This window comes from Coturnix japonica, chromosome Z, assembly GCF_054131305.1.
Source record: "Coturnix japonica strain WE chromosome Z, WE-NBRP24, whole genome shotgun sequence".
Lineage (NCBI taxonomy): Eukaryota > Metazoa > Chordata > Aves > Galliformes > Phasianidae > Coturnix > Coturnix japonica.
This window is the reverse complement of record NC_140702.1, coordinates 983,029-1,007,044: the sequence shown is the minus strand read 5'-3', so window position 1 is coordinate 1,007,044 and position 24,016 is coordinate 983,029. Positions and strand designations below refer to the sequence as shown.

The window sequence follows — 24,016 nt, the reverse complement described above, 5'->3', positions numbered from 1 at the left end:
ATAAACTTGATATATTTTAGCAAAGCTGCTACAGATGCATGACTGAAGTACTTTGGAAAAATATAATCTTGATTGAACGCTGAACAGTGTTATTTAATTATAATCCAGGTAATTAAATTAATTAAACCAAGGGAATCACCTCCCAGTCAGTCAGCTCCCAGCACGGAAATCGCTTCCCTGCCAAGCAGATGTAACCAACACAAGCTGCTACATCACTCTAGGGCCCCACTGAGTCTTCCCAAGGGGTCTCCAAAGGCTTCCCTGTTGACTTCTGGGAACCTGGAAACACTCACATGGAAACTAGTGCCCCCTAATGTGCCCCAGAGGTTTCTCAGGGCCCTGCAATTAGCTCTACAGACATCCAGACATGCCCCAGAGCAAGTATGTGTGCTGTAGGGAGCCCAAGAGACATTCCAGAGTATGCTAGTACTCCTCAGTGTGCTCAAGGGTTCTTCACCTGTCTCTAAATATGCCATACTGGACTTTGTTTTCTCTTCTGGAGCTTAGTTCTCAGCTTTGCTTTCTCATGCCATTTATCATTCAGTTTAGAGATTATTTTAACTAAAATATTTTAATCCACCATATTTTCTGAAAACTAAGAATTGATCCCGCTCAAGGAAACAGAAGAGAAAAACATCACCCACAGGTGCAGATATTTACCTCGACTTCTCTACATGCCATCCCCAGTGTGCTTTTCAACTCACCTTGCACAGTGACCCTGGCTTTTGTTTCAGAGTCCTCTGTCTCACAGGTGTACTCCCCGCTGGCCTTGGCAATAGAGTCATGGATGATCAGAATGGCCCCAGTTCCCTCCTGCTGCAAGTCGTACTTCTGGCTTTTTCTGATTGCTTTGCCATCCTTGTACCACCTGATGTTCACATCAGGTTTCGACAGCTCACGGCTCAGGCTGATGTCCTGCCCTGCTGCTGCTGTCTTATCCTCCAGCTGTTTTGTTACCTCAGTAGGTTTTTCTGAAAGAAAACATGCTTTTTGAGTAACATACACTTAGGGTAGGATGCCTCTCTCAAAATACAAGCATCTACATGCTGGACATAAGTTAGAGAGGCACTTGCAACAGACGCCATCCTACAGCCAGCAGTAATCTGAAAGTACAGACAATAGAATTCCAGGCACCATTAATTCTCTCCTAAATCTACCCCATTGAGGATGATGAACCATGTCTGAAAACTGCCTCTTCCTTCTCTCCACTGATCACACTGGGAGCCTCAGATGATGCTCTCAGATGCACATGTTCTAGATAGGAATTTGTTGTACAGCTAGATGATGTGAAGGCCATCCCTTCAGCTTATACTTAGAGGATATTTGCTCCCACAGTTCCCTCAACAGATCATTCCTGATTTACTGTTAATGGAACAAGCTGTAGTGAGATGCTCATTTCCAACACTACCCCAGTGCTTTGGGTAGTTCTCACATTTGTGTCAAATGGTTCCTCCTTTTACTTATTTTTAAGATAAATTCTCAGTGCTTCAAGGTTCAAGTAGAAGGTTGCTATTCACTTTAACCATATTATGAGTTAGCTCTCATGACAACCTTATCAGAAGACAGTTGAAGGAATCAGACCCCAGAATCTCTCCCATCTCATTACCTTTCACAGACAGAGAGGCTTTGGAGGTTAGACCACAGGCAATAAAAACGACTTCCCCAGAGTCAGTAGGAGTCACACTTTTGATAAGGAGAGTCTCTTACCAACCCACGTTAGAAGCTTTAAATCGCCCACCACTTTCCACTCTGCTTCCATTCAGTGTCCACTTGAACTCATCAATGCTTTCATGGGACAGAATGCATTCAAAAGTGCAATCTTCTATCTCCTGGATTTCATTGATTTCAGCCGTTTGCTAATGCCAATATTCAGCTCTGGAAGATAAGAGATAGGTTAGTATGAGGTTTAGATGGAGAAAAGGCATTCGTGACCAATGTGAGTAGCAGTACTGGTGTTTGAACTCAGGATTTGCAGATCATGGCTGCGTTCCTCACTGATGTATTCTCTAAGACATTCTCCACTCAGAATTACCAGAAAGCTATAAAAAAAAAGAGACGTGAATCTCTTGGCTTTGCTCTGGAAGAACTACAAGGAGAGCAGCTCAGTCCATGGAGCACAATGAAGATTCAATGAGCTACAGAGGGAAAAACCTAACAGAGAGGACAACTCTAGGATGCTGCGTGAGAAAAAGGGTTTTGCCTACGACAAGACATTAACTGTTTCTATTAGCTAATTTGTTACCATCCTACCCCTACTGGTGTTCAAACCATTTCTCCATTTTAGGGATGTTTAGAAAGGAAACATTTCCAGGACATTCTTGATGTGTTTGGTGATTTTCATGGCAAAATGAGATACATTTACTTCAAAAGCAATGGGAATTTTCCAGACATCACTGTGCTAAATTGCAGTAATACACTTCTATTGTAGAAACTATTAAGGCTCGTGGGGGAATAGGTGTAAGACATAGTGACCACACTGAATGTGCTTTTAGCACTCCTTCACTTTCCACAGTACTTACCCTGAACGCCGACATTTGACTTGGCAACATCAGTGCCAATATCACAGGTATATAAACCTGCATCTGACTTCTCGAGGTCATGGAGAAGGAGACATAGGGTCTTCCCAGACTGTAGCAGCTCAAACTTGTTGCCAGATGTGAGCACAACACCGTCCTTTTTCCACACTGGTTTGACCTTCTCTTTAGAGACTTCGCATTCCAATTTAATCACACCCCACTCCTCAACAAAAGCATCATTCAAACACTTCATGAAGACAGCAGGCTTCTCTGCAATTAAACAGGCAAAACAGAACAACGTGATACAGAAGTTGAGACATTTCCAGTTGTGTTCAGATTTTTAAAGAGGTATCAATAAATCTTTACCAGTACTGACGACACCAATATAGAACCTAAAGTGGTTTCATGTCTGTTGACTGAATACGCTTTATGGAATTCTCAAGTATTCAGTAGGAGAATACAGGGAACAGGAGGGACAGCCTGCATTGCCGTGGGTGGGACTGATATCATATGAAAAAATTGGGATGTAGCTCTTCTAAAGCTGGAGAGCTGGCATTGCCCTCACGTGGAGCAGAGCTCATGCAGCAGGCCACAGGATTAAGAGGATAAGCTGCTGAACACTTTTGATTTTCCTCTTTATTGACTCCTTTTATCTATCTTCTATTTCACACATCAGAGGTTTACACTGGGGAAAAAACATCCACCAAATGCAAAAGAAAGGAGAAAGAGGAAATCCTTCAAACTCTGAGCGCGCAGAGTAAAAGAGCTTAATTACTGGGGAGAGCAGATTAGAATCACAGTATCCTTAGAATTGGAAGAGACCCTTAAAGGCCATCTAGCCCAGCTCCCCTGCAATAAACAGGGACATTCACAGCTAGATCAGGTTGCTCACAGCCTGGTCATTAGTCATTCCAGAGGCAAAACACACACTGAATGATCTCTCCCTGCAGTCATAAATCCTTGGAGACAACAGCATTGACACTGCATGGCACTGAAGCAGTAAAAAAATTTGCTCCTGTAACTCTCCTTGTGTTAAGTAAAACGATGATAAAAAGCAATGGAATGCTTTGGCAGGACACCAAAACCATCCTCCTTCGTTGATATCTGCTGCAATGGAACCTTCCACTGGAAGAAAGCCCCTGATGACTTGTCACCCCAGAGAGGTCAGCTTTAGAAGCAGGACTGCTGCACAATAGAATGAACTGGAGCTCCTTAGCATCTCTTACATCCAGGAGGGTTGTGATCAGACCCACCTCTCACCTTCAGGCGTGCGCTTTCTGACACCTTGTCTGAATTCACTGTCACTGGGCCAGCATCCTCAGGCTTAACCTGCTTCATTGTCAGTGTGCAGCAGTTGCCAACGTTCTTGATGTCATTGTAATTGTTGGTGTAAAGGAGGTTGCCATTCAGAAACCATTCCACATCCTCGTCATCATGGGACAGCTCGCAGGAGAAGACAGCAGAGCTCTCTTCTTCAATTTCCACATCCTGCAGCTGCTTCGTTACTTCTACATCGTGGGCTGTAGGGAAACAAGGTGAACTGTTACCACTGTTACTATAAAGCATACTGGGATGTGGTAGAATGGCTGGACTAGATAATCTTTGTGTAATCTTCTCAGTGAAGTTTATACATTTGCAAAGTTAGCAGGAGAGAACGGCAGAAATCAACCTCAAGAAGAGAAATCTGAGGTGAAATAGGACATGGAAGAGGCCACCCTCCCTGCTCATACCTTCAGCTGTCAGCGTGGCCTCAGTCTCTGCAATTCCCGCCTTGCACTTGTACACACCAGCATCATCGGGCTTCAGCTTCAGAATCTGGAGCTCTGCTGAATGCTTATCCCTCTTGATCTTGTACTTCTCAGAGGGCTCGATGGGTGTGTGGCCCTTGAACCATTTCACAACCTTTGGAGAAGGCCTGAAGTCACAGGACAGGATGACAGAATGACATTCCAAAGCTGTCTTGTCCTCCAACTTCCTGGTGATTTGTATATGGTAATCTGAAAAGCAGGGGTGGAAGAGAAGAAAGGATGAGGACAATTGGAAGAAGAGGAAAGTCTCTTGCAACTATTCCATTCCAATTAATTTCATGTTCACAATGGTTCTTTGAACAACTCTAAAGATAAAACAAATGATTGTCTATAGGGAAGGCCATTGATTACATTTCTATAAAGTAATACTGTATAGTATCTACCAAATGCAAGCTCCAGCTCTTGCTCTGTGCTTATTAAATTGCTCCCAGTTGAGGCTTTTATTCAAATAAGAGTGAGTTGAAAATATAATAAGTACTTTAGGATGTGAATGGAGACTCTTACACTGGGGACAACAGCAGATAAAAAGCCTGCAAATTTCTTTCAGATAAAATCAATGACAAACTGCATCAAATTTAGGTGCTACCAAACTTAAACTTGTCTACTTCAGAAATACAATTAATTTCACCTGATTTGACTTCTTTGGTATAGCCAAGGACAAAACCTCAGCTCTGTAGATCTGAATAGTAAGCACATCACAACTATTCATACAGATCTTTTACTGAGACGCAGCTGTCTCATTTAGTGTCCAATGACTTTGAACTGGAAATGGAGCAGAACCTCCAGACACACACACAATATTTCAAAGACCCCAGTGAAGGAAGACTGGACATTAATTAATTCTTCATCTTCATGATGTAAACCAAGCCAGGATATGTTACCTCTAACAAGCAGATTGGCTGTGGATTTGGATCTGCCAATTGAGAACTGAATGGTGCCTGTCATATCAGTGGTGGTTTTTGGTATGGTCAGCCGGTGGATGGTGCCTTCTTGCTGCATAATCAAGTTTCCGCCAGTCTGTAAGACTTCCCACGTAGATACCACCTGCGAGGTTTCACAGAAGGAATGGATACCTCGCATTCAAATTTGGCTTCTTCAGGCTCAGTCACATCCTCATCACACAGCTCCTTTACTAGATTAATGGATTGCTCTTTAAGAAGGATGGAACAAGAGAAAGCAGAGATTTAGAAGGAATGTAAAAAACCCTTACATTATCACCCTACTTACTCACGTCAGCATTACTGCACATGAACACTACACCTATCAGCTCAAAATGCCTTAAAACATCATTAAAAAATAATAGAAAGAAAGGAATGTTGTTAAGAAGTCAGAAAATAAGACTGACAACCTGAAGAGAGCCCAGATCTTCTGATTCCCAGTCCAACATCCAAATCAAACCATGACCTTCCCTTCCCGATATCAAAATCCTCGCATTACGAAATGGAAAAGAGGTTCAATGAAACATGGACATTGATAATTACTTTGGTTAAATACAGCAACTTAGCTCTGAACAACAAGTTTTCTCCTAGTAAAGGTCTCTGTAGCTCAAATGTAATGACTCTACTTAGGAGAAATTCATTTTCCAGGATGTTCTTGCCCTTTTAATTGTAACAGTGTCAAAGCTGGGAACTGAACTCTTGAGTACTGTGCTAACTCAAATGTCTCCCTTTTCTTTATCGCACTTAACATCATATATATACCCTAACATTGTATATATTAAAAAAAACAAAACTGTGCTCTTTTCAAACAGACAGAGAAAATGAAGAAAAAGTCAAGCTATGTTTTTATCCCTCAACGTTCAAACACAAATCTGAAGTCTAGAGGTAGAAAATCAACCTCCTAAGAAAATAATCTGTTTTACTTAGCAAAAGTAAATCCCAAAAGACAAGCTGCATATTTTGTGGGCAGAAAGGTAGGTAGCTAGGAGTTTTTATTTCTGTGAAAGGTTCTGGTGGTGTTTAACCTCCTTGACATTAAAGCAAAAGTTGTTGGCTGGTTTATAACATAAGATAATTTAAGCAAAATCGTCATCAGAAGCATAATTACCTTTAACTGTAAGATGGGCACTTTTTCTGCTACAGATTTTATTTCTGCTGCATCCTTGGCTTGGACACGTGTGTAAGTCAGCGAGTAGGTCCTTCCTGAAGCAGAGAACCACAGAGTCACTAAGGCTGGAAAAGACCACTAAGCTCATCTAGTCCAACCACCAACTCATCCCTACCAAACTGTGCTCTTGAGAGCAAACCCACAACCACACTTGGCTTCCTTGAGCAAAGAGCTCTGAGGAACATGGCCAGGCTGAGCATCATCCATCTGGTTTCACAGCATCACTGCCTGTTCTCTCATGTCAATGAAACCACCCATTCCCCCATATCCACATCCCCACCAAAGCAGAATCTAAACATGGCTTCTACAAGGACTGACCGAATGCGGCCGCCGTCACCTTCAAAGTACCTGATACAGAAGGATCACACTCACTGTCAGACAAAACCTCTTTGGAGAGGTGAACTGACTGACCTGTTCACCCCCACTTTGGAAAGAACTGCACTCATTTCCTACCTGCTCCTGGCAGTGTGGGATTGTGGGATAGCATCACACTTCCCACACTAAGCTTCCCACCTGTCACTTGTTCCACCCTAACCTCAGTCCCAAAACAAAAGGGGAACTCCCTTCTGAACCTTCTTCACTTCATTTCAGATGTCCTTTCTGTTTGATCTCCAACCAACCCCCCACTCAGGAGAAAGATCCCCCTCTTACACCCTACCATCTTGCCGCATTCTGATGTTGTCATCAGCCTTCAGCTTGTCATCTTTGTACCACTGGCTCTGAACCTCATCGTGTGAAATGTCACAGACAAAAGATGCACTCCCATATTCATTCACTTCCACATCTTCCAGTGCTTTAACAATCTTGATATCTCCAGCTGTGAAGCACTAGAGATATATTTGTCAGGGTATTTCCAGAACTGAGTGCAGCATCTTTTCCTTACACATATTTGCATAGAAAATAAGTAGGATTATGTTTTATTCTAAACCATCATCCATTCCTGCGTCATTTCTCTCTTCAACACAGTAAAAGCATTATTGGCCTTGAACTTAAACATAGACTTACTAGCTACAATGGAGCTCCCTGCAAACAGTTTTCATGGAAACCAGAATCTCATTTATTCTAAAACCTTTCAAGCAAAATTAAGGGTAGAAAAACAATAGAATGGAATGAATCTTTAAGGTCATTTAGTTCCAATCCCACTGCTATAGGCAGGGACACCTCCCTCCAGACCAACTCTTCTCCTCAGGGTCAAGGCTTCTCTCAAATCATTCTCCTCTAAGCCTGTGCCTGTGCTTGGCATTGCCCTGACCCAGGTGCAGGGCCTTGGACTTGGCCACACTCAAGTTCATGAGGCTGCCAAGGGCCCACCTCTCCAGCCTGTCCAGGTCCCTCTGGGTAGCATCCCTTCCCTCTAGCACATCAACAGCACCGCTCAGCTTGGTGTCATCTGCAGACTTGCTGAGGGTGCATTTGATTCCACTGGCCATGTTGCCTACAAAAATGTTAAAGAAAACTGGTAACAACACCACCTTCCACCATGGAAAACTAGGCAGAACTCTACAATGTCATGTCACTACAAACCTGTCTGAACCATTGGCTTCTCTGCATGCTCATCACTAGTCTCTCCTTAGCTTGTGTGCCCACAATGTATGGGGAATGTCAGCCAGAAATCTTACCTAGGGGACATTTTTGCTTCAAAATCCCTTGAACATCACACAATCCCTTTTAACTCTCCAGGTCTGCACTTCTTTATGTCAGAATCAGCTCATATTTCTGTGCTACTATTTCCCTTTCCTTCTGAAGGGCCTGGATACAACTTGGATAAACCTCTGGGGCAGAATTCCTGCATAAAACAGCCAGTGCTGAAACACCAACCCAACCTGGTTGCAGACTGAGAGAGAAAATGAGAGTTCACCAAAGTCATGGGACAGAACAGATGTTCATGTTCATGCAAACACTGAACCCAAGTGGCCACATGAGGACAGCATCTAGTAGGAAATCAGATAAAAGCATCCTTTCAGACGTCCCTTTGGAAAGTGGCATCTACCAGGGCACAGCAGACCCGTCTGTTCAGTAACCAGTCTGATGCTTCAGAGCCAGCTGATGAACTACAAACTGGGGTTTAACCAGTGCAACACATGGAGGGAAAATCTGTCTTGAGCATAAAGAAGAAAGAGAAAGGTATCCAAAAGGACTAACCAAGAAGTGCCCAAACTGCACATGAAGCATTTAATCCTGTGGTGCAAAACACCACAAGAGGATTTATTTGCTCTTTCATTTAAACATACCATGAACCTTTAGGGTAGCTGATGTCTTGTGTTCAGCTGCTTGGCACGTGGGTGTTCCCTGACCTTCATATTCACACTGGTGAATCATGAGACTTCTCCTATTTCCCTGGGAAGTAATGCCCTCTTTTTTACTATGATGGAGCTCCTTCCCATCTAAGAAGGGAAAGTATCAAGTCAGATCTCCACGAGTCCTTCCATCTCTGCACTGAGCATAGGCAGCCTTCAGATCTATGCTTAATTCACCCGCTCCCCTAGAATTAATGGAACTGTGCTTACTGGAACATATGCTGAAGCTTAAGCACAGTGCAGTGTATTCAACATGCAGGAATGGCTACAGAACATGCATAAATTCTGGCTGACCTATGACAGCTTAAAGCACTGTGGAAAACTGTTAACAAGTCCGTTTGGACATCATCTTGAATAAATGACGTTATCCCCAAGTAAGGGAAGGAACAGCTGAGCACAGGGGAGGTACACAAAGTGCCAGAGCAAATTCTCACACTGTCAGGTGCAAAGAAAACTCAGATTTCACCCTAAAACCCAGTTCACAACAAGGCTACAAAATTGGCTTGAAATGGCAAAACTGGCTGAGAATTTCTCTGTTAGATTTGAAGCTCAAGACTCTACACCAACCAACAATATTTTGTGCAGCAAGACCTCAGGAGTTCACAAGAAACCCAAAACAAACTTCCATTTCAACTTGATAAATGAACTCAGGACATAATAACAAAGAGTGCTGATCTGGGCAAGTAAAAGAGCATAAAGAAAAGAGAGCAATGCAAAAGCTATCAAGCAAAAGCTCAGACTCGCATCCCTTGGAAGTGAAATTAAAGGCTCTCATTCATTTCCAGACAAGTCAGAAAGGAAAATACCATTACATGCCATACCTTGAACCACTTGATGTCCACGTTGGGCCTGGACAGCTCACACTCAAATGTGACCTTGTCCTTCTGAGTGACGCTCATGTCTGCCAATGGTTTGCTGATTTTCACAGGCAGTTCTGAGAAGGAGAAAGAAAGATGTGGATTTAGTTGGGAATGAGGTCTCTAGGAGCATCTGGCATAAGGAATAATGAAAGGCAGTGCCTACTCTCCATGCTTACTAGAACTTGTAATTAACAACAAAAAAACCTATTGTTTTGAGCACATTATCATTACTTGTGCTAGGGACAACAATGTTACAACAATCCTCTTGATATTTCAGGGATACTCTAGTGGCAATGGCCCAGTGCATAACATTCTTTGCAGCTGGAAGGAAAGCTGGTTCTGCTGTTCAAGTCATCTGGGACAGGAGCAGATAATCACACCTTGCACCAACCAATACCTGTCACAGTGAGCCTCCCCGATGAATTAATGCCTTCTGCTTTAAAGGAAATGAGTCCTGCATCTTCAAGGCTCAGAGAAGAAAGTGTCAAGGAATGTTTCTTCCCCTGGACACCCATCATGATATTTGGTGCAGGCTTCAGCCGCACGCCGTCCTTCTGCCAAGTCCCTTCCACATCCTCATGGGACACCTCCACCGAAAAGGTGACAGTTCCCTTCTCAGGGAATTCCAGGGGCTGCAGACCTTTCACCAGCTTCATCTGCCGCACTGAAAGACAACGGGGACAGGTTGGAGATCTCACACAAGCAGCTGAGAAATAGAATCATCAAAGGAATCAGACAAAGGTTTAGGTTGGAAGGGACGTTTGAGAAAAAAAAAGCCACCCAAACAACCTAGTCTTCACTCATCTCACCCTTCCCATCCAGCTGCTGCCTCACAGAAGGGGTAAAATAAAAACTCTCTTGGACTAGCAGAGAGATTTGCAATGAAGTAACTTAAGTAAGGATGGGAGACTGAAGATGTTGGGGAAGACATCCAGGCTTTAGCTACAGGGCATGCATGCTGAATCACAAAACAAAGGCCAGTCAGAGAAATCAGAGCTTTGTCAGAATTAATGGGGTTGTTTCTACATGCCCACCCTATCTGCCAGTGTAAAACCTGCCAGTGAAAAAAAGGAAAGCTACATATAGGTGGGGAGAATTGTTGGTGAAATTATTTGTGATATTTTTGCTAATAATATGCTCAAAATCCTGGAGCAAGACTTCAAGTTAAGCAACTCAGTCTGTGTAAGTAGACTTACAGAAGGGAACCATAAAGCTTATGGAAGGGAACTGTCAAGCTAATCCACAGCTAAAACAGAGTAGAGACGAATTGCAGGAGCTTGTTTACTTTGCACAAGTGTGAGCTTTAACCACTGCTGAGCTCCTAGTACAAAAGTCTGAACCAATGCAACAAACCAACCCGTCCATGTTGCAAGAAAGAATGTACTGACACCACCAGAACACAAAATTCTATGGCTGAAAATACCCGCAAAAATCATCCAGCCCTTCTCCATTGCTCCAGGACATGCTCAGCTCTTTGTGCCCCAGATATTTCACTAACCTTTCCTGAAACCCACAGTGAAGGCTTCAAAGCCCCTCCAAATGACTTATCCAGTCATCCAACCATTAAAGGCTTTTTTGTTGTATAACTCAAAACCAGCTATCATGTTATGTATGAGCACCTTCAAAGAGCCAACAGAGTCAATGATTTTATTGGAAGCTTCAGATTTTATGACACGCAGTAAGTGATCACCATAACTCACACTCACATCCCCTGCCTGTAGAGGAGCTCCTCCTTGCATCTACAAAGATGCAAGAAGAAAAGAGGCAAAGAAGGGGTAAAAAAAATCCCATCTTACATATGGGATGCTTAACTCCAGCCTTGAAGGCTGATTTCCTCGCTTAACTGCTGTGCTCTTCAGAAGCAGTTGTTCCACAGTTATTTAGAGAGAAAGACAAGTTTTGTACTTGGTTGTTAACACAAAGAACAGCATAAACACACAAATGAACTCAGCTTTGCAGTGTTGTAATGGCTGATGAGGGAAGCCAAGGATCCTTCCACACTGTCAGCCTTCATTTCCAGAGACATACCTTTGGGGGTGATGGTAATGCTGCTCTTGTCATCTCTGGACTCACAGAAGTACTCTCCCTCATCCTCAGTCCAGATCCCTGTTATTGTCAGGGTTCTTCTGACCCCTTCCTCATCAATTTGGAAACGTTTGCTGGGTTTGATCTCAACTGCATTCCTGCGCCACACCACCTTCCCTTTGACATGGCTCACTTCCTCTTCCTCTAAGCCACATAAACAGCTGCTTAGTGCTCCCAAAGCGAATGCTCACCAGTTGATTCCAACTTGAAGGTCATCTTCTGGACAGCAGCCTCGCAGATGTATTCTCCAGCACCTTTCTTCTCCAGCTGCTCCACAACCAGACGCCGTGTTTTGCCCACAGATTCCATTCTGAACTTTCTGGAGGAGGCAAGCAGTCTTCCATCCTTGAACCATTTTACTCCAGTTGGATCCTGTGCTACTTCACAGCTGAGGGAGGCACTTGCTGTCAGGGCAGCACTCACCTCTTTCTGCACCTGCTCCTGGTTTATAAACACAGGTTTTGGCTCTGAGGGAAGAAAAGAAAAAGTATTGACTGAGGGACTGAAATGAGACCATCTTGCAGGTCTGTATGTACAGGTTGGAACAGGTTTAGGTTGCCACTTGTGACCAAACTAATAGCCTTCACCAGAGAATATCAGCTCTTCTGTTGAAACTAAGTGTCAAATCTAGGCAAGAAAGAACCTAGGAGCTGAAGGAACCAAGAGGGTCCTTGAACACCAGTCCCATGGTTGCAAGTCACTATGCAAACATATTGAACCCAAAAGAACATCTGTCCTGCAGGCAACCAAAACCTGAGTTCCTTTTACTTAAGACCCACTGTGAAACATCAAAACATATAAACATGTGATAGTCAAACCACTGGCTGCCTTTTCATGACCCAGAACAGTACTCCTGGCTTCCTGAACAGACTCCTCATGGCCTCTACCATTGCCACAACTGTGACTGTCAAAGGCACAAAGGAAATATGCTCACCAAAGCAGTCCTTTGTTCTTTGTGTGTGATTTGCAGATATCTATTTTACTTTGAGCTCTGGGAATAGTCAGCTCTACCAGGTCTCTTACTGTGAGTAGCAGACTCACCTATCCAGATTTAGTCTGACTCAGCCTTGAACTTCTTGCTCCAGGTGATCAGTTTCCCCTCCTTGTACCACTTCACCTACGTCTTCACCTGGGCCACCTCGCAGCTCAGCGTGGCATTTTGAGTCAGTACAGCCTTCACCTCCTTTTGTACCTTGTCCTTGTTTGTAAACACGTCTTCTTCCTCTGCAGGGACATCACAACAGTCACACCGTTTTGCTGTAGTCTGCTGCAGAGCTTACTCCAGTTCCCCGTTTTCACTATACTTGCCCTTCACAGGGAGCATCATGATGCCTCATTAAGGCAGGAAAACACTTTCCCCTCTATTTTGCCTTGGGAAATGATAGGCATATCACATCATATCATATCATATCATATCATATCATATCATATCATATCATATCATATCATATCATATCATATCATATCATATCACAAAGCTAAACATTTCGCTATCTGATAGCAGATTTGGACATGAGATTTAGAACACCTGCATGCACTGTTGAACCTCCTCCCTTCTCTTTTTTTCTTCTGATGTCTCTCTACATTTCCAGTAAATCAGAAGGGAACGGCCCTCTAGAACAGGTTGCCCAAGGAGACTGTGGATGCTCCATCCCTGCAGGCATTCAAGGCCAGGCTGGATGTGGTTCTGGGCAGCCTGGGCTGCTGCTTGGCAACCCTGCACAGAGGAAGGAGGGGGCTGGAACTGGATGAGCACTGTGGGCCTTTGCAACCCAGACCATTTATTAGTCTGATTATTGGCATTTTCAACCTCATTTTGTCCTTCAAATTTTGTAACCAGATCTCTTCAAACACCTCCCCTTTTCTCACTCCTTGCATGCTAAGATTCCAAGCATTTTCTCACCTCTGACTTTCAGTTGGAATGTTGCTTTGTCATCTTTTGTTTCACAGCTGTAGCTCCCTTGGTCTTTCAGGGTCACATTTTTGACCATGAGCTTGCGGTGCGTCCCCTGGGAGATGATGGTTGTCCTCTGGTCCTGCTTCACCTCTATTTGACCTTTCTTCCATACGACAGCTCCGCTTGCAGCTGACACCTCACACACCAGCTCCAGGTCTTCAGAAGGACTGACTGATATTTCTGGAGTTGTTTTGGGCTTGTTGACAAAATCAATGGCTTCATCTGAAGAAAAAAAGAGAAAGTGGTTTACATCCTGACTCAGGCTTCTTCAGTACAGCATTAAGATACAGTTAGAACTGATTGTAATGTCTCTGCTCATTACATTTGGGTGATTGAGTTTCACCTCTGGAGGTACTCACATACAAACGTCTGCTTGATTCTCCTGTGTAAGGAAAGAGTAAGTTCTATGCAGACAGTTCTTATTTCTTTTAATCAATTCTGTATTCTGCACGTGTTCTTCTGAAGCTAAAATGAAGGCAGCTAAGTAACGTGTTTGCAATGCATGAACAAACCTATTCAACACCTTGTCTCTAAGCTAACAAGCAGCGTTTGATGAGCACATCAGTATTTCATGCCCTTCATTCCATCCAGACAGAACCTGCCTGAGGAGCAAGCTGATGGCTGTCAGCTACAGGCAGACCTAGCTTAGCATTGCATTTCTTAGAGCAACAACTGTTGCTTTCAGTCACTGAATATACCAAGGCCAATTGCTATGCCAGGCACATTTATGGCATCAGCGAACAAATAATGAGTTAAAAATTGTAATAGACAGGAGTCATCTATTCTTGTAAAACTAGGTGACCAAAGAAGAACAGTCCCTCTAGAGTCAAGCTGTTTAGAAGTAATAGCATCAATCAATGTCACGTAGATAGATTACTTCCCTGCCCTAAGACCATCTTGTGACCATTTGGTGCTCCTAATTAAGCCCTCTTAATGGCTTTTTTGTCTGAGCCATGTGACATTTTGTGATAGGAGTTACTGCTAGTGTTCCCTTCACCCTACAACAAAGTAGGAGGTATCCATTCTCAGGGAATCATGCAGGCTTCCTCTGGATTGGATGCTCAGAGACAGCCCCAGAACTTTTTAAATCTTAGCTTAGCTCTCATCCAATAATGTTCATCAAACAGTGCAACTTGTCCTTTGGGGATGCCTTTGTTCTGCATCAACCAGTTCCAATGGAGTCTTCTTGGCTTGTTTTAGATCAGTTTTTTAACAGATAAAGCCAGGGACTTTGAATTACAAAGTGAAATTGCAGAATGCCTGATTCTCAACCAAACAGAACGGGAGGTGGGATGCAGGGTGAATACCTGAGCCAACACCACCTGCAAGCAATCCTTCAATATCTTAGGAATCTCTAGCCATCCTGTGATAAAATGTTTGCTCATTAAGACCGGGATGTGGTAGCATTGTGGTGGAGTGCTTGTTCATTAGGACCGGGATGTGATGGTGGAATATGGAGGCCACAAGGGTTGCAGAACACTCTAATTTTATGGGTAGATTGTGTACTCTGCATAGTTACAGGCAAAGCGCGCCCCAATGGATACAAAGTTTCACGGAAGGACCAACCAAGGAACGACACACCAAGTGGCACGATCACGACCGACCAATTAAAGGACAATACACTCGGGATGGACCTTACAAAAGAAGTTGCAAGGGACGGGAAGGTGCGGCAGTTGGAGGAACGAGGATTCCCCTGTCGCCCAGCGCTGAATTGCCTTTTTGTTTTACCCGCTACAATTAATAAAAGTTTCTAATTGGAACATTATCGGCTCATTGCTTGTAAATTGATGACAATTTGGCGCCGTGACTCGGACGGGAATACTGGCGTGGGTACGAGCCTGAGGGGGCGCCCCGCCTAAATAGGCGGCCTCGGCTCCTATCCTCCCGCCCTACTCCTCCCGACGATCCGAAATTTAAAACACAAAGGCAAGTAAAAACCGGTTAACCCTTTAAATTTCGTGCACGAAAGTCCGGACGAAGACGCAGGACAGGTGAGTATAGTCCGGTCTGGGTTGGGAATCCGGCGTGTGGCGAGTGTTGTGTGCTTGTGAAGGGGGGCCGGCAGCCGGCACTAACCCGAGCGAGTGTGGACCCCACAGTAGTGCGGTTCCCATTGCCCGCGAGGGCGTGGGCCACGACCTGGGGGAAGCGAGTGAATGCAACACTGAGTGAGGGCACGCCGAAGGGTGGGTACAGGGTATAAGCGGGACCCTTTCACCACCACAACCCCTAGGGCTATGGGCTCTATGGAGGGTTATTCTTTGGTGTTCCCCTAGAGCTACGAGCACTAGGGATGATTATTATTCAGGTGTTCCCCTAGAGCTACGAGCACTAGGGATGATTATTATTCAGGTGTTCCCCTAGAGCTACGAGCACTAGGGATGATTATTATTCAGGTGTTCCCCTAGAGCTACGAGCACTAGGGATGATTATTATTCAGGTGTTCCCCTAGAGCTACGGACACTAGGGATGATTATTATTTAGGTGTTCCCCTAGAGCTACGGGCACTAGGGATGATTATTATTATTTAGGTGTTCCCCTAGAGCTACGAGCACTAGGGATGATTATTATTCAGGTGTTCCCCTAGAGCTACGGACACTAGGGATGATTATTATTTAGGTGTTCCCCTAGAGCTACGGGCACTAGGGGGAGCTACAGACGTTGAATAAAACAAGAGAGCAAGAAGTAAAGAACGAGATGGGGCAGTGTAAAACTAAACCACCCACGCCTTGTAAACGACCATCCATTCCTAAGGACTCACCTCTAGGGTTCATGCTAATTGCCTGGATGCACTATCCAGGAACAAGAAATAAAGATAAAGCAAAGATGATTTATTATTGTATAGAAATTTGGAGTGGACAACAAATTGGCCCGGCAGTATGGTGGCCTATGTATGGTTCTAATGAAGATTGGGTACAACAGCAATTAAATTTTTGGGTAAACTCCAAAACCCCTTTCAATCAAGAAGAAAGTGACTATGCAGCAGTATGCGTCACTCGCCCAGAGGGTTTAGGAGTCCCCATTTTTAATTTGACACGAAAAGAAAAAGATGTCGAAAAACGTAAACCTCGAAGGGAAGAGGAGGCCTTAGTGGGACCCCCACCATATGCTTTACCACCAGCAATTCCCCTACCTTCTCCTCCTCAGTTGGATCATGGGCAGATGGATTCGAGAGAGTACAAAAGATAGAAGGGGGAGGGCCTGTGACACGGGCAAAGGCACGACAAAATAACCTCTACCCTTTAAGAGAAATGCCCATGGGAGGTCCACAACCTCAGATGGGGTTTATATCAGTGCCCTTAAATTCAGGGGATGTTAGAGATTTTAAGAAAAAAAAAAAAAATGGGCAGCATACTGGAAGATCCCCTGGGGGTGGCGGACAGAGTAGATCAATTCTTAGGGCCAAATATTTACACTTGGGAGGAACTACAGTCTATTTTAAGTATATTATTTATAGTGGAAGAAAAAGGCATGATTAGGCGTGCGGGGATGCGCATTTGGGATGCCCTACATGCCCATGGGCCTGCTGCAGATGATAAGTGGCCTCTACAAAATCCTCATTGGGACCATCAGAACCAGAATCATAGGACTCACATGCAGGACCTACGGACTATTATTATCCAGGGCATTAGGGAGGCGGTCCCAAGAGGTCAGAATATAAATAAAGCTTTTAATGAAAGACAAAAGAAGGAGGAAACACCCACTGAACGGCTAGAAAGGTTACGCAAGAATTTACAACTATATTCAGGATTGGATCCCGATACACCGATAGGCCAGGCTCTGCTCAAAACACAGTTCGTAGCTAAGGCTTGGGAAGATATCCGCAAGAAACTAGAAAAGATAGAAAATTGGCAGGATCGGGGGCTTGATGAACTTTTGAGGGAAGCTCAGAAGGTATATGTAAGAAGGGAGGAAGAAAGACATAATAGGCAGGTTAGGATGATGGTAACAGCGGTCAGAGAAAGTAGGGAATTGGAAAGGAAAATGGGGGGATGGACGCAAAATCGAATTCCAGGACAGCAAAAATTTAGGAAGCCTGAAAACAGGGAGGAGGAGAGAATATAAGATGGACTGTACTCCCCCAAGGCTTCACAGAATCCCCTAATTTGTTTGGGCAAGCCCTAGAACAGATCCTGCAAGAGTATCAGCTAGATCCTGATACCAAATTAATACAGTATGTAGATGATCTATCAATTGCTGGAGAGGATGAGGGAAAGGTTTGGAAAGAAAGTATTAAATTGCTGAACTTTTTGGGACTGAAAGGACTTAAAGTATCAAAAAGGAAATTGCAATTTGTGGAAGAGGAGGTTAGATATCTAGGGCATTACCTGAGTAAAGGAGAAAAGAAGATAGATCCTGAAAGGATACAAGGAATATTGTCCCTGACGTCGCCAAGCAATAAGAGACAAATAAGACAATTGCTGGGATTAGTGGGATATTGTAGACAATGGATCGAAAATTATAGCAGTAAAGTAAAGTTCCTATATCAAAAGCTCAGTACCGATGGATTAATAAAGTGGGATAGACAAGATGAAGAGAATCTACAAAAGCTGAAGGAGGATCTCATCAATGCCCCTGTCTTGAGCCTGCCTGACTTAAAAAGACCCTTTTATTTATTCGTTAACATAGACAGTGGTACAGCGTATGGGGTTTTAACACAGGATTGGGCAGGGAAGAAGAATTAAGAGAAGGGGAAAAATTATTTGTGGATGGATCCTCTAGAGTAGTGGAGGGAAAGAGAAGATCAGGTTATGCAATAGTAGATGGAAAGACCCTCCGGGTATTGGAATCAGGACCCTTGACTAACACTTGGTCAGCTCAAGCTTGCGAGCTGTATGCTGTTTTACAGGCACTAAAAAGATTACAGGGAAAAGAGGGCACTATCTATACCAAATTTCCTAAAGTAGGAAGATATAAATATGTATTAGTCATAATAGACCACCTCACACATTATGTAGAGGCATTCCCCACAACTAAAGCAACAGCTCAGGTAGTAACAAAAATATTACTCGAACAAATCATCCCTAGGTATGGGGTAACAGAAGTAATAGATTCAGATCAAGGACCACACTTTACATCAAGAATCACTAGAAATATAGCTGAAGCCTTGGGAATAAAATGGGAAGAACATACTCCCTGGCACCCACAGAGTTCAGGGCGAGTAGAGAGAATGAATGGGGAACTAAAAAAGCAATTGGCCAAATTAACACTAGAAACTAAGCTTTCATGGATAAAATGCATTCCCCTTGCCCTCTTAAACCTTAGGGCCCAGCCCCGGGCTGACATAGGAATATCTCCCTTCGAAATGTTATACGGAATGCCATATGATGCAGGAACCCCTAAAGATCACCCGGGGGTGGTAGATCAGAACATTCAAGCTTATATCACGGAATTAATGAAGTATAAACAGGAATTGTGGAAAAAGGGACAATTGACTCAAAGACCCCCTCTTGACATTACCCTCCATCAGATAAAGCCTGGAGATTGGGTTCTGATAAAGACCTGGAGAGAAACCACACTGCAGCCTCGCTGGGAAGGTCCCTATCTGGTATTATTGACTACCAATACTGCCATCAGAACTGCTGAAAAAGGATGGACACATGCTAGTCGTGTTAAGGGTCCAGTACAAAATCACGAATGGAGAGTCACTAGTCCAGCGGGTGATTTGAAAGTAAAACTGTCACGAAACCCTCCGTCAAGGAAAATGAGAACATGAATTAACAATGATTGTATAAACGTATCAGTATAGAATTTAATGTAGAAGGGAATATTTTGACTATTGTGAATGCAACTGTTGGGATATGTTTTAGAAAGGTAGTGGACCCACTGCGAAAACAGGAATACACAAATTGGTTATTAGCCTTCAGAGTGGCCGTGGAAATTTTAATAGAAGGGGGTAAACCTGGGGGTGAATTTGGATCCTTACCAGCATCACTTAAGTGTATAACCAGTGGGAAAAAGAATAGGGTGCAGTACCCCAAAGACCCACTTAAAAGGGAAGCAAAACCAGCCCCTCCTGAAGAATACTCTTGCTGCCGAGAAGATTATACACCCCATGGCTCGAGGCAACCGAGTCGATGGGCGAGGCAGAGGAGATAAAACATGTGGAGGAGTCTGCTCCATTATGAATGAATCCAAAGATTTAGGATCCAGAAGATACCCCAAGACTGGAAATAACTCCCCCGAGCAATTAAAGACTCACTACTGCAGTGGGAAAACTGCCTATCTAAAACTAGCTCAATTGATAATAATATTAAGTCTCATTAATGAGGGTTGGGGTACAGAGGTACAGACACATGAGCCATTTAAGTGGTCCCTAATCAGAGGGGAAGATCAGAAGGTGATAAGCACAGACGTGACCCCAGGCGCTCCCATCCTTAAAAGTCAAGTATGTGACTTAGTACCAACACAACCATGCCTGAATCGCAAGGCAATCTATGCTTGCCCAGCATCAAATCCAGGGAAAAGTTATTGTAATTACCCAGGGGAATATTATTGTGCATACTGGGGTTGTGAAACGGTTTCACTGGGATTTCTGCCAGGGGGGGGACAAGATGAATATATAACAATTAGTTGGGGTCCCTCAGGTTGTACACCTCCGACTTATGGGACTCACTCTGGTGAAGGAACATGCCAACATTTAGAGATAAAAATCCTTAAAACAGAAAACACAGTGTGGTGGATAGGAAAGACTTGGGGGGTACGAATGTGGGAGCCTGGAAGAGACCGAGGGGGCCATTTCCTTATTAAAAAAGAAAGAGTTCCGCCAGACCCCCCAATAGGTATAGGACCTAACGTAGTAATAAATAACAATCAGAATAAGACAGAAGCTGTTACTGTAGGCCCGACCGAAGCAAGCCCTTATATTACCGAATATGGCACCCTTTGGAAAATAATTCAGTCTAGTTTCAAGGTGTTAAACAACACCTACCCAGAATTAACTAAGGAGTGTTGGCTATGCTATGATATAAGACCCCCTTTTTATGAAGCAATAGGGTCCGTAGCGAAGATTAGGAGAAGAAATGGGACTAACCCAGCAGAGTGCCTATGGAAAAAGGGAAGGCCTAATGTTCCAGGGATAACTCTAGCACATGTTACTGGAAATGGTGTGTGTGTGGGAACTGTACCTCTAGAAAAACGACATCTATGTAATAAAACTATAGAAGTACAAAGTCAGGAGAAACCCTCAGACTGGCTCCTACCCGCAGACAATGCTAAATGGATATGTGCCAAATTAGGGGTCACTACATGCTTATCGACTAAGATATTTAATCAAACCACCAATTACTGTGTACAAGTAATTATAGTTCCACGAATCATATATCACCCTAAAGATTATGTGATCAGTCAACAAGAAACCTCTGAACATCACCTGATTAAAAGGGAGCCATTCACAACCCTAACCGTTGCAATGCTATTAACTATAGGAGGGGCCGGGCTGGGGACTGGAGTAGCATCTTTAATAAACCAGCCACAGGGACTGAAAACCCTTAGACAATCTGTGGATGAAGATCTACAGAAAATAGATGAAGCCATCAATGCGCTTACAAAATCGGTACGGTCTTTATCAGAAGTAGTGTTACAAAATCGAAGGGGGTTGGATCTTCTCCTATTGCAGCAAGGGGGACTATGTGTGGCTCTTAAAGAACAATGTTGCACCTACGTTGATCAAACGGGGGTAGCAATAGATACAATGGCTGAACTAAGAAAACAGTTAGAACAAAGAAAAAGAGCCCAGGAGTCTCAAAGAAGTTGGTATGAGAGTTGGTTTAATGGTTCCTCCTGGTTCACTACATTATTATCCACAATAATGGGACCAGTTATTATGATAATATTAGGTTTGACCTTTGGACCCTGTATTTTAAATAGACTAATCGTTATCGTTAAGAACAGGCTAGAGGCAGCCCACCTAATGGTAATTAGAGAAAGATATGAACCCCTTGATGGGGAACGAGAAGAGGATGCTCTAGAATGGAGTCGACAAGAACTAAAACGGTTTAATGAGCAAAACAAAATAGTACAATAAAAGAAAAGGGGGGACTGTGATAAAATGTTTGCTCATTAAGACCGGGATGTGGTAGCATTGTGGTGGAGTGCTTGTTCATTAGGACCGGGATGTGATGGTGGAATATGGAGGCCACAAGGGTTGCAGAACACTCTAATTTTATGGGTAGATTGTGTACTCTGCATAGTTACAGGCAAAGCGCGCCCCGATGGATACAAAGTTTCACGGAAGGACCAACCAAGGAACGACACACCAAGTGGCACGATCACGACCGACCAATTAAAGGACAATACACTCGGGATGGACCTTACAAAAGAAGTTGCAAGGGACGGGAAGGTGCGGCAGTTGGAGGAACGAGGATTCCCCTGTCGCCCAGCGCTGAATTGCCTTTTTGTTTTACCCGCTACAATTAATAAAAGTTTCTAATTGGAACATTATCGGCTCATTGCTTGTAAATTGATGACAATCCCAAATCCAGTGTTGGGCTTGATCTATCATCTCTGCTGAGTTTTTAGCCTGCTGATGGTGAGCATCATGGTGGAGATGGGTGAGTAGTCGGACTAGAGGGTATTAATCAACCTTAAGGATCCTGTGATCAGAGGAACGTGAATGTGCTGTTAAAGGTCACAAGCGCTGCACTGCAGCATGAGCATACACAGCGAAAGGTTTTCAGTAGAGCTTCAGTTCATAAATGAGGACTGGGTTATAGAAAATAGGCTCAAGATATACACCAGAAAGCAGATCTTAACGCCAGGTTCTGTGAATGCAGCCAGCTGAATTTCACAGATATTTAATTTCAATGACAATTTCTTGTGTTATTTTACCCTCCAGCTCCACCCTGAACAGGAACAGGTCAGTGACAAGCATTACTCCTCCAGGCTTGACCTGACAGTGCTTTACTTCTACTATGAGCTAATGCCAGGAAGAGCAGGAAAAGAGTTTCATCCACGTGCCTTCTCCTTCCTTAGTAAAACCAGTGTGAAACTGCAGCCACGTCAGGCTGAAGGAGACGTCTCAGATGTCCTGCCTGGATGCAGGAGCTCACGTGTCAGAGGATGTCTGGCACGTCAAGTCTCATGGCAGTGCAGTGCATGACAAACTGCAACAACACTTTCCTGTGGGCTCCTTTGGGCACGAGGCCCAGCGGGTGACACACCTCTGGCTGCAGCTCTTCAGAGCCTCCCAGCAGCCACGTGATGCCCATGGGAGAGACACAGCTGACCCGCACAGCAGATGATTTACCAGCTCGCTCTGATTTACAGCAAGAGAAGATACAAGTGGCCATGCTATGGTGAAATACTGCGAGTGTGTGGCATGGGTATAAGATTGGTGAGCCTGAGGATGTTCAAAGTCAGGATGGACAGGGCTCAGAGCACCTGATGGAGCTGCGGTGCCCCTGTTCATTGCGAGGAAGTCCAACTAGCTGACCCTTAAGGGTCTCTTCCCTATCTATGAGATACACAAAAGCTAATTCTGCAGTAACCAAGCTACCAACAGCAGCTGTTTGTCTTACAGCTTGCCAACACAGATTTTAATACAACAGCATTGATTACTCATTTGATAGTCACATTGCAGTGCAAAGCACATGGAAACATCCATCAGCTAATTCATTTAATTCTTTGGGCAGACCTGCCAGTATGAAATATTATGCTAACATGACAAAGAGAGAGAAGAGAAGCAAAATTAAGACTAGCTGACAAGCCTTCGCAGGAAGTTCTGCTCTCCATCAATTTAGTGCCATTATTCAATTCTGTTTGGAGCTGTCTCCATGCCTCTCTGGAGTTTGTTCTTTGAGAAGAAGCAATTAAGTAAGATCTCCAATGCCAAAGTGCATACACTACTCTAGGGCTTTCTTGTTTCTCCATGGATCAATAAGGGTGACAAGCCAGCAGAATATGATGAAGAGCCTCATCATGCAAACTCATGCATTTTATCCCCCTCACAGATGCAATGACAACTTCCAGCATCATCCATTGAGACGTTGTGAATTTTCAGGGTGTGTTTCTTCTCCACAATGTGCAGTTCATATTTTTCACTGGCCTTGAGCTCCTTCCCATCCTTCATCCACTCCACAGTAGCGCCTGTGTCTGAAAGCTCAGCCTGCAGTTTGGCTTCCTCACGCAGCCGAGCGGAGATCTTTTCTACATCTTTGCTCTTATTGGTAAATCTCACTGCAGCACCTGTCAGGAGCAAAGGCCTCGTTATTTCAATTGATATCAGGCTAACGTGGTCAATGTTTGCCGCAACATCTCTGAAAAAGTATCACCTTCTGTTCCTACACTCATCATTGTGTCACTGCTGAGCAATTCAAGATATTTCATTTAGTCTTCTTGCCGGATTTACTAAGTAAAAATCAACCAAACATCTCCTTCTACTGATTAA

General features: G+C 43.8%; 2 protein-coding genes and 3 long non-coding RNA genes across 5 annotated transcripts in view; 2 read left to right on the top strand and 3 right to left on the bottom strand.

The window, feature by feature from the left end:
* Positions 1-24,016, top strand: part of LOC107307923 (uncharacterized) — a 201,861-nt gene that overhangs the window by 117,396 nt on the left and 60,449 nt on the right. The gene's annotated exons all lie outside the window — the stretch shown is intronic.
* Positions 4,724-8,653, bottom strand: LOC146753326 (uncharacterized). The gene is made up of 3 exons (XR_014939347.1): positions 7,089-8,653; positions 6,371-6,465; positions 4,724-5,474 (listed from the first exon to the last, which is right to left on the bottom strand). It is a non-coding gene; the product is annotated as an uncharacterized LOC146753326 (long non-coding RNA).
* On the bottom strand, positions 9,296-10,330 carry LOC146753325 (obscurin-like protein 1). The gene is made up of 2 exons (XM_085529904.1): positions 9,985-10,330; positions 9,296-9,661 (listed from the first exon to the last, which is right to left on the bottom strand). Exons 1-2 carry the CDS (start codon positions 10,241-10,243, stop codon positions 9,489-9,491), a joined length of 432 nt encoding a protein of 143 aa, XP_085386030.1. The 5' UTR covers positions 10,244-10,330; the 3' UTR covers positions 9,296-9,488.
* On the bottom strand, positions 11,448-14,070 carry LOC146753324 (uncharacterized). The gene is made up of 3 exons (XR_014939566.1): positions 13,576-14,070; positions 12,714-12,896; positions 11,448-12,139 (listed from the first exon to the last, which is right to left on the bottom strand). It is a non-coding gene; the product is annotated as an uncharacterized LOC146753324 (long non-coding RNA).
* Positions 14,867-22,064, top strand: LOC146753323 (uncharacterized). Its single transcript, XR_014939803.1, has 2 exons — positions 14,867-15,620; positions 21,822-22,064. It is a non-coding gene; the product is annotated as an uncharacterized LOC146753323 (long non-coding RNA).

What these genes read in the sequence shown, in the direction of transcription:
- LOC146753325 (XM_085529904.1), bottom strand. Translation starts at nt 10,243, where the DNA reads ATGAAGCTGGTGAAAGGTCTGCAGCCCCTGGAATTCCCTGAGAAGGGA. An exon ending in GGGGAGGCTCACTGTGACAG is followed by an intron (nt 9,662 to 9,984) that starts GTATTGGTTGGT and finishes TCTCCTTCTCAG; the next exon opens with AACTGCCTGTGAAAATCAGC.